Raw genomic sequence first — 15420 nt, 5'->3', positions numbered from 1 at the left:
AGAGGTCATTGTCTTAAGGGACTTTGGGGAGGCATCATTCACATCACGCTTATAAAAGAACAGCCTTCTCAATTTGTAACCATACACATAGGTATTATATTGTACATTTATAATGGGTGTGATTAATATTGCAAGACCCCTTTCTTATGTGTATGCAATATGCGTATGAGTATCTGCATGTATGTGGAGGGTGGTGTGGGATGGGGAGCTGGAAAAGTACTAGGAAGTCACCGTAAAATTCCGTTGAAACATGCAGATTTGAACCAAGTAAAGTCATTATTGTGCCTCAAGGGTGAAAAGTCTGTTGTGGATTTAGTCCTTGGGACCACAAAATGCTAACTTTTTCATACAAGATTGTTACTAGGAACTTGGGAGTTTGAAATTGACCACTGGGGCCATTGAAGATCCCCCTTCACTGTACTGAGGGCAGTTTGTATAAATAGAAAATTTTGAATCAGACTGTGCAAAATATCAAAGCAGGAAGCTTGGAAAGAGTTCTCCTTGCCTCATTATGATTTTTTTTCAGAGTTGTGTTTGCAGTCTGTGGATAGGAGTAGGGGGTGCAGGGTTAGAGATAGAATAGGGAAGAGATTGGCACCATGAAAGTTTTACATGATTACGGGTCCATGTAAAACTATCTCTGAGGCTAGGCAGAGAAAGGATTGGAGAAAGAATTGACCAGAGATGCGAAAATACTTTGAAGGTCATTATAATACTACTAGGGGCCCTATGCACAAAATTCGTGCAAGGGGCTCGGCCCTCACAGCCACCACAGCTGCCTCGGCCCTCAAAGCCCTGGCTTCATCCAGAAGGTCATCGGGAAGGACATCCAGAAGGTTGTTCCGCTGTCCGGTTTAATTAGCATATTACACTTTTATTATTATAGAATAGAGTCTCGGTGCACAAAATTTGTGCACTCAAGCGGGGGTGGGGGATCCCTCAGCACGGCCTACACTCTCTTGCAGTCTGGGAGCCCTCAGGGGATGTCTGAATGCCATGGAGGCGGGAGAGGCTCCTGCCACCGCGGCTGCGCTCACCAGCCATGAGCCCAGCTCAAGGCTTTTGGCTGAGTGGTGCTCCCTCTGTGGGAGTACACTGACCACTAGGGGGCAGCTCTTGCATTGAGCATCTGCCCTCTGGTGGTCAGTGCGCATCATAGTGACTGGTAGTTCCTCTGTTCAGACTATTTGCATATTAGCCTTTTATTATGTAGGACTAGGGGCCCAGTGCACAAATTTGTGCACCTTGAAAGGAACTGTGGGGTGCGAAGCTGTGGTGGGCACAGGTGTGGGTCCCGACCCATCCTCCGCACCCCCGCCTGGCCCCTCCCACCACGGCCCCCAGTCCCCTGTCTGCCAGCAGCCCCGTTCCCGCTGCCGCTGCTCCCTCACACTGACGGTGCTGGCCCCACTCACACCCGCTGACAGCGCAGAGCAATTGGGGCAGCCGCTAGCAGCAGGTGCAAATGGCGGCTGCTGCCCTAATCGCCCCTCAGGAGCAGGGGAAGGTGGAGAAGCCCTCAGGGTAATCAGGACTGGCAGCTGTCACTCGCACCCACGGATGGCTCTGAGCAATCAGGACCAGCGCCAGGCGCTGGCAGTGGGTGCGAGCGACGGCTCCGGTGCCAGCAGTGGGTGTGAGTGAGCCATCACCAGCAGCAGGTGCAAGAGGTGGCTGCCGGCCCCAATCGCCCCTCAGGAGCAGGGGGAGGCTGCTCCAGGGGGAGGATTGGGGCCAGCAGCTGCCGCTTGCACATGCTGACAGCATGGAGCAATTGGGACCAGTGGAAGCAGTGGGTGCGAGCGGTGGCTCCGGTGCCAGCAGCAGGTGCAAGCACTCGGCGGGATCGCGGCACGTGGGAGCAAAGAATTTTCAGTAACCACCAGAGGCTTGCTCCGATGACAGCGACTGGCGCCCCACCTTGGTCTGGCACCCCCCTCACCTGCTCCACCATCCTGCCGCAGCCAATGTCCTCCATGTTCTGTGCTCTGCCACCTGCTGCCGATGCCGCTATGTTCTGCATGCACCCCCTGGTGGTCAGCTCACGTCATAGCAACCGGTTGTTTGGTTGGTCTGCCATTCGGTCTATTTGCATATTAGGGTTATATATATATATCCCTCTAATAAAATGGTAATATGCAAATTAACCATCACTCTGCTACATAAGTCACACCCACCAGCCAAGCCACGCCCACCAGCCAATCAGGGTGAGTATGCAAATTAACCCCAATCCAAGATGGCTACAGCCACAGAGAGCAAGGTTTCCCAGGTAACAGAGGAAGCCAAGCTTTCCATAGCTGTTGCAGGCCTAAGCCTCCACTCAAGCTACAAAGTTTCAATTATAGAAGGTAAACAAATTCAAACAAATGGCGGCAGAATGGAGCTTGAGAGAGCAAGCCAGGGTTGCCGGCGGCAACAGGGGAAGCAAAGCTTTCCGCACACCCTGGCTGGGCTCACCCGCTTAAGGCTACAAAGTTTCACTTGTAGAAGGTGAATTAACTGCCACAGAAATGGCTGCCGCCCCGGAGGGAGCAGCAGGCTTGGCTCCGCTCCAGGCTACAAAGTTTCAATTGTAGAAGGAAAATAAATTCCAGATACCAGGGCCTCCCCTTGGGTTGCCAGGGGGCGTGGCCAGCCTGCAAACCACCAAAGGCCCCTCGCTCAGGCCAACCCACACCCCAAGGGAACCCCCACCCTTATCTGTGACACCCTTCAGGGCAAACCAGCTGGCCCCCACCCGTGCACCAGGCCTCTATCCTATCTAATAAAAGAGTACTATACAGATTGATCATCACTGCAATACACAATATAGCTGCCCCCATGTGGTCAAAGATCCTGCCCCCATGTGGACACAAGATGGCCACTACAAGATGGCCAGCAGGAGAGGGCAGTTGGGAGGCACCCGGCCTGCAAGGGAGGGCAGTTGTGAGGGACCAGGCTTGCAAGGGAGGGCAGTTGGAGGTGATCAACCCTGCAGGAGAGGGCAGTTAGGGGTGACCAGGCTGGCAGAGGAGAGAAGTTGGGGGCAAACAGGCTGGCAGGGGAGCAGTTAAGCATCAACCAGGCTGGCAGCGGAGTGGTTAGGGGGTGATCAGGCTGGCAGGCAGAAGCGGTTAGGGGCAATCAAGAAGGCAGGCAGGCAAGCAGTTGGGAGCCAGCAGTCCTGGATTGTGAGAGGGATGTCCGACTGCCCGTTTAGGCCCGATCCCACCAGGATCGGGCCTAAACGGGCAGTCGGACATCCCTCCAGGAGTCCCAGATTGGAGAGGGTACAGGCTGGGCTGAGGGACAACCCCCCGCCGTGCACGAATTTCGTGCACCGGGCTTCTAGTATATATATATATGGTTGAGAGAAAATAAAAGACTGAACTACAGCCGAAACCGGTTTGGCTCAGTGGATAGAACGTCGGCCTGCGAACTGAAAGGTCCCAAGTTCAATTCCGGTCAAGGGCATGTACCTTGGTTGTGGGCACATCCCCAGTGGGGGGTGTGCAAGAGGCAGCTGATCGATGTTTCTCTCTCATTGATGTTTCTAACTCTCTATCCCTCTCTCTTCCTCTCTGTAAAAAATCAATAAAGTATATTTTTTTTAAAAAGACTGAACTACAGCAATGAAAATGGTAATTAAGAGAATAGCATGAAAAACTGATGTAGGAGCTCATTCATGGTTTTTGAGATGTCATGTTGAGCTTTTGCTGGTGTACAAAGCCTATGCTTAGCACCTAGTGAGAAATTGGCCCTCACCTCAACCACCCACTAATAAAGTTGCCTGAAGCACTGGAGACCACTGTGAGCTGTGTCTGCAGGTAAACTGTCATTTTAAAACTTTCCCTACAGAGAGACTACTCAGGGTTTGGGAAACAAGTTAGTTAAGGTCCCCCCAACCCCTCCTTTAGGAGCAGGCATTTCCTGATGAGGGAATATCCCAGCAAGACTCCGTAGCAATCTTTGCATTTCCTGCCCAGCACACAGTAGCTTTTAAAAATAAAAAATAGTAATAGCTTGAAAATGATCCACACTTTCCACTCAGCCTACATAATGACTTTATTTAAAATATATTCCTAGTTATAACAGTATATCTTAGGAAGTAACTAATTCACTGTAAGAAATGGAAGCATAAACCACACTAATCAAAAACAAAGCTTGAAGGAACAAAACTGAAAATACCATATACAAATCAGATGAGCCGTAGGGCTGAAAAACAATACAGTACAGAATGGTTAAACTGAAAACACCATGGATTAATAAACTTTGTGAGGGGCAAAGATTTTTGTGTGTTTACCTGCTGTAACCTCAGAGCCTGAACAGTGGCCCAGCACATAGGGGACACTCAATGCTATCCCGGAAGGAAGGAAGGAAGGAAGGAAGGAAGGAAGGAAGGAAGGAAGGAAGGAAGGGAACGAGGGAGGGAGACAATTAGCTTTTTTTTGTATTAGAAGTTGATTTGAGTCTTTCTTATCATTATTTGTTCCAGTTTTAGAACCAAAGAAAACATCTCTCATGCATCTGGAAGTAATTTTTTTATGCGGAACACTGCCAAATAGTGATATTTTAATCCCATCAGGAATAGAGTAGAATGGAAATTGTTCTTTCTCTCATGACATAAGCCCTTATTCTCTTGCATGTCCTGCAATGCTAGGAAACTTGAGATAGAAAATCGTGTGTAGATGCCTGACATTCTGTTCTCTCCAGGGAAATAAACTTATTTCGCTAATTTCATATTCCTTGGTGAACTACTAAAGATTGGTGGTTTGGCAGAGATGTTTTTCTCTAGCTCTATGGCTATTACTTTTCAATGACATGACAAAAATATAAAATATTAAAAGGAAAAACACAATCGAATAACGGGAGCATTGTCAAGTAGCATACTCCTGAGACAATCAAATACTACGTACGGCAGCATTCTTCGCCAGGCGGGAATTCACTCAGTTCACGCATTCACTCAGTTCGTGGGTAGCACGTCACACATTTCAGTCTTTCCTTAAACTAGCCCAGATGGAGGCTTCTGAAGACTTGCATGCATGAATTCATTTATTTAACAAATACTTATTTAGTATCTACTAAATGCCAAATTTCCATGAATTAAAATGCCTTTTTGTTGAGGGACTAGCTAAACAAAAAAAAAAAAAATGTGAAGGGAAAGAAACCACAACGTTTTTGGAAGTGCTATTTGTGCCAGGCACATGTTAGAGGGGTATCCCTAATCATCCTTCCTAAATAGCTTCCACCCCAGCCCTGCATCCTTTTCTTTTTCAATCCTGCTTTATTTTCCCCTTCCTACTAATCCCTACTTGACATTGTTCACTGTTCTATCCATCTCAGAGGTGGCCGGATATAGTAGGATTTTGTAGTCATGGCCAGAATGAACTCTAGAGACAGAAATCCTTGTTTTACAAATGAGACCAAGAGTAATGACTTAAATGATTTGCACATGATTGTACAACTCTTAACTCAAAACTCAGGGGTTTAAACCTTGGTATGAAGACAAAGCCCATGTTCTTTTAAAATATATACTGAGTGGCCAGATTATTATGATCTCTGAACGCATAATAATCTGGCCACTCAGAGTGTGTGTGTGTGTGTGTGTGTGTGTGTGTGTGTGTGTGTGTGTGTATTAGAGGCCCAATGCATGAATTCGTGCATGGGTGGGGACCAGCCAGCCTGGCCAGGGGGAGGGGACATGGGCGGTTGGCTGGCCTGCCTGCTGGTCGAACTCCTGGTCGAGGGGACAATTTGCATATTAGCCTTTTATTATATAAGATATACACTGAGTGGCCAGGTTATTATGCATTCAGAGATCATAATAATCTGGCCACGCAGTATATATATCAGAGAGGAAAGGAGAGGGAGAGAGAGAGAGAAACATCAATGATGAGAGAGTCGTTGATCGGCTGCTTCCTGCATGCCCCCGAGCCTGCAGCCTGGGCATATGCCCTGACAGGGAATCAAACCATGACCTCCTGGTTCATAGGTTGACGCTCAACCACTGAGTCAGGCCGGCTGGGCAAAGCCCATGTTCTTTCTGCAATGATTCCTCTAAACGCATATTTCTTTACAGAGAGAGGACTCTGTCTTCTTTTGTTAAATTCCATTACGGGAAAGACACTTGGAGGTGCAGAGATCTTGCCTTCAAGAGCCTGACAATCTAGTTAGCAAGAAAAAACAATCTGGAGATCCAAGTGAAAGGGTAAGGCAATGTGTAGGTATGAAAGGAATCGCAGAGATTGCCCAAGAGGAAGGGGAGCCGGGCCTGGTCTGCATCTGGTCTGCAGAGGTGCTAGGTCTGCTGTCCCCGGACCAGGAGTAAATGCCTCCAGAGTGCACCGCTTTCCCGCAGCGCTTTTCGGAGTCCCTGCTCCCATTTGGACCCCAGAGACCCTTCAATTCTCCCTCCTTTTTGCAGAGGGAAGATGGTGGAAAGTAAAAGAAAGACTCGTCTTGGAGAGAGTTTGGAGAGTCTGTGGTCTTACTAAGAAATGAAGAGGCGGAGGAAAACTTTGCAACAACTTGGGGTGGTTTTGCCTAGAGAAAAGGAAAAGCCTGGGGGGGTGGGGTGAGCAACTAATTGCAAAATCAGAAGTTGTTGATGTCCTTACACTTATTTGATAAACATTTGAAGTGTCCTGCACTTGACGGAGGGGGCTAGATGTATTCTCCTGGAAACCAAAACGTGGAGCCAAAGGGTGAAAACCGGGTGGAAACACATTTCTACTCAAATACAAAGAAATGCGTGCCTTTGAAACCGCAGGAAACTCAGCGCTGAGAGCTCCCTGGGGCCGGCCGCAGCGGGAACGTGCGCTTCGGGTCGCAGCGCCGGGCCGGGTCGCCGCCGGGGGCGGGGACTGCGAGCCGAGGGGACGCGCGTCAGAGGCTCCAGCTGCGTCCGGCTCCCCTGGGGGCGCCGCGGGGGGGCGGGGGGTAAGGGGGGGACCGGGTGCGGGAGCTGGCGCTCAGGCTAGACCCGCGGCTGCAGGCGGGGAGCAGGGCGCACGATGCTCGCGACCGCCGGGAGCCTCCTGCGCCTCCGTCCGGGGCGCATCCTCCGCTGCGCCCCGGGGACGCCTCGAGAAGCCGCCCGACGGTCGGTCGCGCCTCTCCGGCCCCAGGGTCTCCCCCGATTCTCTAGCGGCGGGGCCCCCGGCGGCTCTGGGCCCCAGGGTCCGGGTGAGTCGGGGGTGGGGATGGCCGCGGAGGGAGAGGGCTGCGGCCGGGCGGGCGAGGAGCCGGGGCGGGGGGTGCAGGCGCGCGCTGACCCGCGGTGCGTGGCTCTCTCTTGGGCAGCCGGGAAGGTGCACAGGGTCCCCGCCGAGCACAAGCCTTCCCAGTTCGACAAGAAAATCCTGCTGTGGACCGGGCGCTTCAAAGCGATGGAGGACATCCCGCCTCTGATCCCGTGAGTGTGTTCGGTGCCGCGGGTCCGTGTCTCGCGCGTCGGGGGACGCCGGCCGGCCGGGCCTCGAGGGTGCGGGGTCCATCCTCTCCCCGACCTGGGCGCACCCGGGGCGGAGGCGATCGCAGGGCCCCCGTGCTTTACACTAACACCCACCACCTCAAGCAGTTTACCCACCCACCCCTCACCCCCCTATGCGGCTAGATGTCAAGTTCCTCGACTGTACGTGGGCAGCGAAGCTTACAGGGAGATTGCCGAAGCTGGGTGAAAACCCAGGAGTTAGGGGGCCCCTCCCCAGGCTCGGACCCCCGCCCCCAGCGAGCTCCAGCCCTGAGGCCCAACCGGAGGCGCAGTCCTCGCGGGCACCCCAGGTGGCTACCCGGGCTCCCGGGTCCGGGCCGCTGGCGGCTCCCTGCCAAACTCCAGGAAGGATCATGGCCCGGGTGTCAGCTGGACAATCTCCGGGAAGAAGCAGCATCCGCGCGACTTCCCTTTCTGGGGGGGAGACGCCTGGCGTAGTGGTGGCTCTACGCCCCTCCGAGCAGCGGGTGCAGTCAGGCAGGACCCCCCTGGGCAGCGCTGGGCTCTGCGCCATCCCAACCCACCAAAAAGCTTCTGTAAGTGACAAAACAAGCTGACAACTTCACCCCCAGGGTAAATGTAACCTGTAAAAATTATTCTTTTTTTAAATAAGATCGGGTTTTTGTGTATATTTTTATTGATTCCAGAGAGGAAGGGAGAGAGGTGGAAACATCAGTGATGAGAGAATAATTAATCGACTGCCTCATTCCCCCACCAGGGATGGAGCCCACAACCCGGGGATGGAGCCCACAACCCCGGTGTGCCCTTGACTGGAATCAACTCGGGACCTTTGGGTCCACAGGCTCATGCTCTATCCACCCAGCCAAACCAGCCAGGGCTGTACAGAATAGTCTCCCTGCAGTTTCCGTTTATGCAAAGCCCAAAAAACTTCCCAGCATTTTTGCAAGGGAGTGGGTAAAAAGGGAAAGAAGGAAACCAATAATAAAATCAATCTAATATTTTAAAACTGATTTGACAGATATACTAGAACTATAATGTCAAATAAGGACTTTAGATGTTCTGTATATTATCTTTATGCAAGATGGTCAATGCCTGTTAGAATGGAGACTGAAACGTGGGCCTACATCTTGTTCTGCACATATTACCCACACTTTTATTGCTTGTTAATTTAATAGTTACTGAAAGCATCATAATCAAATGAAAAAATAAAACGTGTTGGGATATGTTCACTCAATAATGAATTCTCAAAGATTCCTTGCTTGGGTCAAATTATTTAATGAGGAATGGACTTGGAATTTGAAATAACATAGAATTGAAATCTGTTCTAAGCATCTATTTTTCCACAGAGATGTTTTTTAATAATATAAAACACATTTTCTTTTCTCTGAGATTTATACACTCCAAACTGCAGACAGCCCAAAGCATAATTTAGCTTCAGCAAATCTAAAACATTACCCTATTTTTTATGTATTTATTTATTTTTGGATTTTGAGTTGTAGTGCTGCAACAAGTAATCAAGAATGTAAAGAACCGGTGTTACTGTAAATTAATGCTTGTCAAAAGACTCTAGGCTCAGCATTGCATTAACATAGCTGTAGGTGTAAAGAGACCCGTTTTACAGAAATAATTTTATTTCCCCAGGATCACAGTTAAAAGTAGTATTATAGACAGGGAAATTTTAGTTTTTAGTTTGAACAAGATGCCTATGAAAAGTATTATAGTTTTGGGTTGAAAACATGAAAATATTTGAATTGTTTTCATTTTACTATTTTCTATAGTTTTTTAAAAGTATTGTTACTTAGGAGGGATACACCTCTGCTAACTGTTAGACTTACAGTGTAAACAGCTTTCACTTTTTATGCTCTTAAGGAACATATAATTACCACGTTTGTACCAGACACTAACGATATTTAATAATAACTGTACTTTTTCTTGTTCCTTCAGAGTTAAACTAATTTGGTATAGTAGATGAAAGTCAGATGAATGGATGAAAAAGATCAGATCTATTAGGTTCCATCTGGACAATAGTCAACAACAAATATAATCTAATAATGTCTTTATATTCGCCTTTTTGCAGCTACATCTTAAAACTTATATTAATCTGCCTAAAATCTAAGGTTAACAGGCCAGATATTGGTTTTCTGTGCTCTTTCAACTAGTGGAAAAGTTTTTCATTTTTAAGAGAAACTACATCTTGTCTGTATGAAAAAAAATTTTTAATGTAACTGCGTTAGATAAGAAAGAATACTGTTGAATACATTCTCAAGAACCACTTTTTAATTTTATGCAATTATAAACTGCTACTTCATATTATTATGAATTGTTAAGGTTGATTTCTATATAAAAGGCCTACAGGCAAGATTATTTTTATAACATACTTTGTGAGTAGTATATCTAAAATTTTGGACAACTTGCATAAACTTTATTAATGAATAAGACTACTCAGTTTCCAAGTAAGCATATAACATTTCAGAATGATAATAAGAAATGAAGATATCTTTTCTCTTTTCTTTGACAATTATTGTGATTTTAATCATTTCTTTCGAAAACTTCAAGCAAAAGCCATGAAGGAAACACCTTTCCTCTATAGTTATTCTCCCAAAAATATAAAATATAACAGTATGATAACAGCCATCCTCACAAAATGTATCATAGTCTCATTAATTTGGGATAGGATAGGAGGTGGCAAGAAGAGATTGGGAGGCCAGTAAAAAAAACAAAATTATGAAAATGAGTTTTGAAAAACAGTCTGTTTAAAACTGAAAACAAACACCACTTAATAACACAAGGACCTAATGAACACGACTCAGGCATACAGACGTTTTAATTCTTACCTTTACTGCCTCCCTGCCCCCCCCCATACACACACACACACACACACACACACACCACCACCACCAATGGAAAAAATAAAAGGATGGAGAGTCGGGCCACAATCTCTAGTAGTTATATTTTGAGCAATTAGAAATGAAATATTACATTTTGGCTTCTAGTGGCTAACCTTAGTTAACACCTAAATAAATACCTGTTAATTTAAAATTGGTAAGACAGTGACATAGCATTTGGAAGTCTTTCACATCTAGATTTGCATTCAGGGAAATCTTTTGGAATGTTTACATTACAAATCTATCTATTACGCCCATCAGAAAATCATATTGCTTTAATATAATTAACAGGCGAGAAATGATAGATGCCGCAAGAAACAAAGCTCGAGTGAAAGCCTGTTATATAATGATTGGACTCACAATTATCGCCTGCTTTGCAGTGATAGCATCAGCCAAAAGGGTGAGTACCTCTTTAAGTTAAAAGTAGACTTTAAAATAAAAGAAAGGCAGAAGTACCACAAGTTTTCACTTCGGACTATGGGGAAAATATATACTATAAATTTTAAGGTATTTTATGAGCTTTGTTCTCAATTTAGGGATTATTGCTGTTCTTTCAATGTAAGAATAATTTGGTTTTAGACACTCTGAGCCATCCACATTTATCTGTCTACTGGAGGCCCGGTGCATGAAAATTCATGCACTGAGGGGGTCCCTCAGCCCGGCCTGCCCCCTCTCACAGTCCGGGAGCCCTCAGGGGATATCCTACTGATGGCTTAGGCCCGCTCCCCATGGCCAGTTAGGGAAGGCACCACCCCCATCACTGCTTCTGGTTCTGGCCTCCTTCTGCGGGAAGTGACCTGGCTTTCAGGGGAAGGCGACACCCCCATCATGCCTCTGCTGCTGCCACTGCCAGCCACATGGCTGCCTGAGCCTTGGACCTCACAGCCACTGCGGTTGTCCTGAGCCTCGGGCCAGCCCTGGGCAGCGGCAGCTGCCATCCATGGCTTGCCTGAGCCTCAGGCAGCCGCTGTGGTTTTGTCCAGAAGGACATCAAGTCCCCACCCACCCACATGCACCTCACCGAGCACGCAGCCCCACCCACCCACGTGCACCTGCCACGCACGCAGCCTCCTGCTAATCGGTTGTTATGGCATGATGGTGTGACAACCATTAGCATATTAGCTTTTTATTATATAGGATACTGGAAACAAACTTCTGCATGGAAATTAACTATCTGAGCAGGAGAGACAAAAGCTTGTTTCTGTTAAAAATCTTCACAAGAATTTTATCCAGACTAGATCATTCCTTAAACACTGAACTCAGTTGGCTATTGTATAGAATCATGAAGTAGCTAGAAATGCAAAAGTTGGAAGTGATCACCAAGGCGGACTAGTTTGTCTATATCCTGTATCTGAGCCTTTTTCTTGCCATTTTCAATATGTAGTTTCTAGAGAGAAATTAAGAACTAATTAATTACTTGTTAATTTTGTCTCTTGCTTCCCCAAATCCTTCCATATGCTGATCAGTTTTTATCACAAAGAGCAGCCCCACACATCTAACACATCCCTGAGTCTTCTCCAGTCTTAATTACTCTGTCCCTAAAACTTCCCTCGATTTGGAGCTCTCCTCTGGACACCCTCTAGTTTATTAGTGTCTCTATTCATTGTGGCACCTGAAAATAAGCCCATTAGAGCATGATTATAACTTTCTTGTTTATGAACATTGTGTTTTACTGGCACAGTGAGAGTTGGAACTAGATTTTGACAGCCACATCACACAGAATATTTTGCTTGGATCCAGACATCTTCATTCTCTGAGCATGTTTAGCCAATGCCTAAAGAAATCTAATTTAGAATAATAATTTTGCCTTGTCTTATGATTCTGTTCTTCTTTACTTCCCTGGTTTTCAAGAGTATTTGAGTCCAATAATTCACATATAGACTAGGGCCTCTAAGCTTACTAATGTTCATGTCCATTCATTTCTATTATTTTGTCTTGGGAAAAACTTATGCTTTGAAATTATTCTCATCAAATGGAACATTTCTTAAATATTTGCAGGGCTGAACACTTAAACAGAAACAAAGAAATTTGGTCATCTCTTGTTTTCAACCTATCCTTGATAAAATGACTGGCCACCACGTTGATGATTTTCTCATTCCTAAAAGACAGATTGGAACTTCACACACACACACACACCTGGTTTCATACCATATTCTTTTTGTTCATTATGCTCCATCTGCATTGTTTTCCCCCCTAGTTTTTAATACATCAAACTCTGTTCTCTAGGCTTTCCTTCCTTTCCCTGTTCTTGCCATAGATGGCTTCTTCTCATTCTCCTTAGAGAAAGTTTCACTGACCACCCCATCTCTAATGGCCTCTCCCGGTACTATTTTATCATCTTTCCAGGTGCTGATGAGTAAGTCATCAATCCTGCAGGCTCTACTTTAAAATATATCCACAACTGGACCAGTCCTCACCATCTCTCCTAATATCACCCTGGTCTGAGATAACCAGCACCTGTTGCCTAGTTGATTGCAGTATCTTATAAAATGGTCTCGCAGCTGTCCCTTTTGCCTCGCTTCAATTCAGCTTTCATTTTTAGTCATCAATGCTAGTACCTTAACTAAGATCGTGGCAGATGTCCCGGGTTCGATTCCAGTCAGGGCCATGTACCTTGGTTGCTGGTATATCCCCAGTAGGGGGTGTGCAGGAGGCAGCTGATCAGTGTTTCTCTCTCATTTATGTTTCTAACTTTCTATCCCTCTCCCCTCCTCTCTGTAAAAAATAAATAAAAAATTTTTTAAAAAATGAAAACATTTTAAAAACAAGATAAAATAAGCATATAAAGATTGTGGCAGATAGAGAAAAGGTTAGCGATCTATACTAATAATAAACAAATATGTAAATTGACCATACCCCTGCAACGCCCACAGCCAATCAGGAGTGAGTATGCAAATTAATCCAACAAAGATGGCAGACCTGTGGGCAGCGCGCACGCAAGCAGGCACTAAGTGGCCGGGGTTCCGGGGATGCCACTAAAGTGTCCAGTCCTGTCAGCCCAGCCTGGGGGCAGCTGAAGTTCCCAGTCCTTTTGGTTTCTGCAGCCCCTGGACTGGAAGTGGAAACCAAGAATGCAGGGAGCACCAGGAATTCTGGGAATCATAGTTTTGGTGGCAGACGTGTTGCAGGATCTCCTAGACACTAGAGCAAAGTGAGCCTGGAGCAAGTTACTGTTGCGGGTGGAGGATGGAGGGAAAGCAAAGGTGAGAGGCATAAGTAAAGTCAGAGTGTCGAGGAAAAATTAAAAGGAAGATATCCTGCAACTTCTAGGAAATCTCCACCAATGGAGCAAAGAAATAAAAAAGACCTCTATTATTCTGTGAGCACCAAATCAAACTGGGTTGGGGTCTCAGACAATTCGCTTATATGATTGCAAAGACAGACAGAAACTCCCGGATTGGAGAGGGCTCCCCTGAGGGTTCCCAGATTGGAGAGGGTGCAGGTCGGGCTGAGGAACTCACCTCCTGTGCATGAATTTCGTGCACTGGGCCCCTAGTTTGAAATATATTTGAGGAAGGTACAAAGAAGAGAACTTTCTGGTAAATTCACAGAGAGGAGAGAAAATGGAAGAAACCCAAAAGCCCAGGTTTCTGCCTTGAACTAGATGATGCTGCATTGCTGAGATGTGTAAGGCTGGGGAAAGAACTGGTAGGTGTGGCAGTCCTATTTTGGATATATTAACTGTCAGATGCATCTTAGACATCCACCAATGTCAAACTGTTATTTATTCTGCTAAGAACATCGTATGCTCATCGTCTGAGGACCTATAGCTTTTCTCACTTCTGAATAAGCTGTCATAACTTCAAATATAGCCCCTACTTTCAGTGTATCTATTTTCAATCCACCTATTATGAATGTATGTTGGAACTTCTAATTCTATTCTCCGTGTCTCTTCTTTTTTTATTTTATTTTTTGTATCTTTATCTCTATTCTGCATTTAGACGATTATTTCCTCAGATCTATTTTCTAGCTAGAGTTCTGACTTCCTAATTATGATGCTGATTATCTTTTCACAGGTGATACACCCCCATAAGTTTTTGCCAAGTAGATAAATGTCTACTTTCTTTGCCAATTTCTCTGGCTGGTGAAAGCTGTTTTATTTATTTTGATTTCTTTATTTTTTTTATTGACTTCAGAGAGGAAGGGAGAGGGAGAGAGAAATAGAAACATCAATGATAACAATCACTGATTGGTTGCCTTCTACATGCCCCCTACTGTGGATGGAGCCAGCAACCAGGGCATGTGCTCTTGACCAGAATTGAACCCGGGACCCTTCAGTTCCCAGGCCAATGCTTTCCCAACTGAGCCAAACTGGCCAGGGCTGGTGAGATGTTTTAGTAATTTCGTAGGGATACCTTTTCCTAATAACTCCAACTTTTTATTGCTAACTCAACTCTATGCCAAGATCCAAATCTTGGACTTCTTGCCTGTTGGTACAGAGGTTAAACTCCAAGCCCACAGCTTTTGAAGCCAATATTTTTTCCTAATGACCCCCACAATGAAACCATTTCCTTCTATCCTGTTTTCAATCCTTCTCATTCCCCACCAGTTCATGCCTTTTGAGTTCTTTTCATTTGTCTTTATTTTGAACTAATATTTTTGTTGCTTTTTATCCAAAATATATGTATGTGGTTACCAAGAGAGGATGGGGCACGTTTCTGACATTGTGACAGATGTTTTACTTTACTTTTCTCCTTTTCACAAAACCTCTTCTATATGTGTAACATACAAGTTCTTTCCAGGTACAATGCTCTGCTTTTTTTTCCAGGCTGTAGAAAGACATGAATCTTTAACCAGCTGGAACCTGGCAAAGAAAGCTAAGTGGCGTGAAGAAGCTGCACTGGCTGCACAGGCTAAGGCTAAATGATACTCGAAGTGATGAAGTGTTAATCAGAATATTGTCACTATTATCAGCAACAATAAAAGATAGAATAGAATATTTGACAAAATATTTAGGTATTGTGAGGGTTTTTTTGGTGACAAGTGTTGGCGAGTATGTGGAAAAAAAGGAACCTTTGGTCACTGTTGGTGGGATTGTAAATTGATACAGCCACTATGGAAAACAGTATGGAAGTTCTTCAAAAAATTAGAAATAGAACTACC

At 45.8% G+C, this 15420-nt stretch overlaps 1 protein-coding gene across 1 annotated transcript; it reads left to right on the top strand.

Moving 5' to 3' along the window:
* Positions 1-6944: 6944 nt before the first annotated feature.
* Positions 6945-15184, top strand: FAM162B (family with sequence similarity 162 member B; the record flags this gene model as incomplete). The annotated part of the gene is made up of 4 exons (XM_079781359.1): positions 6945-7164; positions 7282-7393; positions 10609-10717; positions 15086-15184. The coding sequence occupies exons 1-4, from the start codon at positions 6993-6995 to the stop codon at positions 15182-15184; spliced, it is 492 nt and encodes a 163-aa protein (XP_079637485.1). The 5' UTR covers positions 6945-6992.
* Positions 15185-15420: the final 236 nt, after the last annotated feature.

This window comes from Cnephaeus nilssonii (genome assembly GCF_951640355.1).
Source record: "Cnephaeus nilssonii genome assembly, chromosome: 9".
In the NCBI taxonomy this organism is placed as follows: domain Eukaryota; kingdom Metazoa; phylum Chordata; class Mammalia; order Chiroptera; family Vespertilionidae; genus Cnephaeus; species Cnephaeus nilssonii.
The sequence above is the reverse complement of the archived record's forward strand: the minus strand, read 5'-3'. Positions and strand labels throughout refer to the sequence as shown.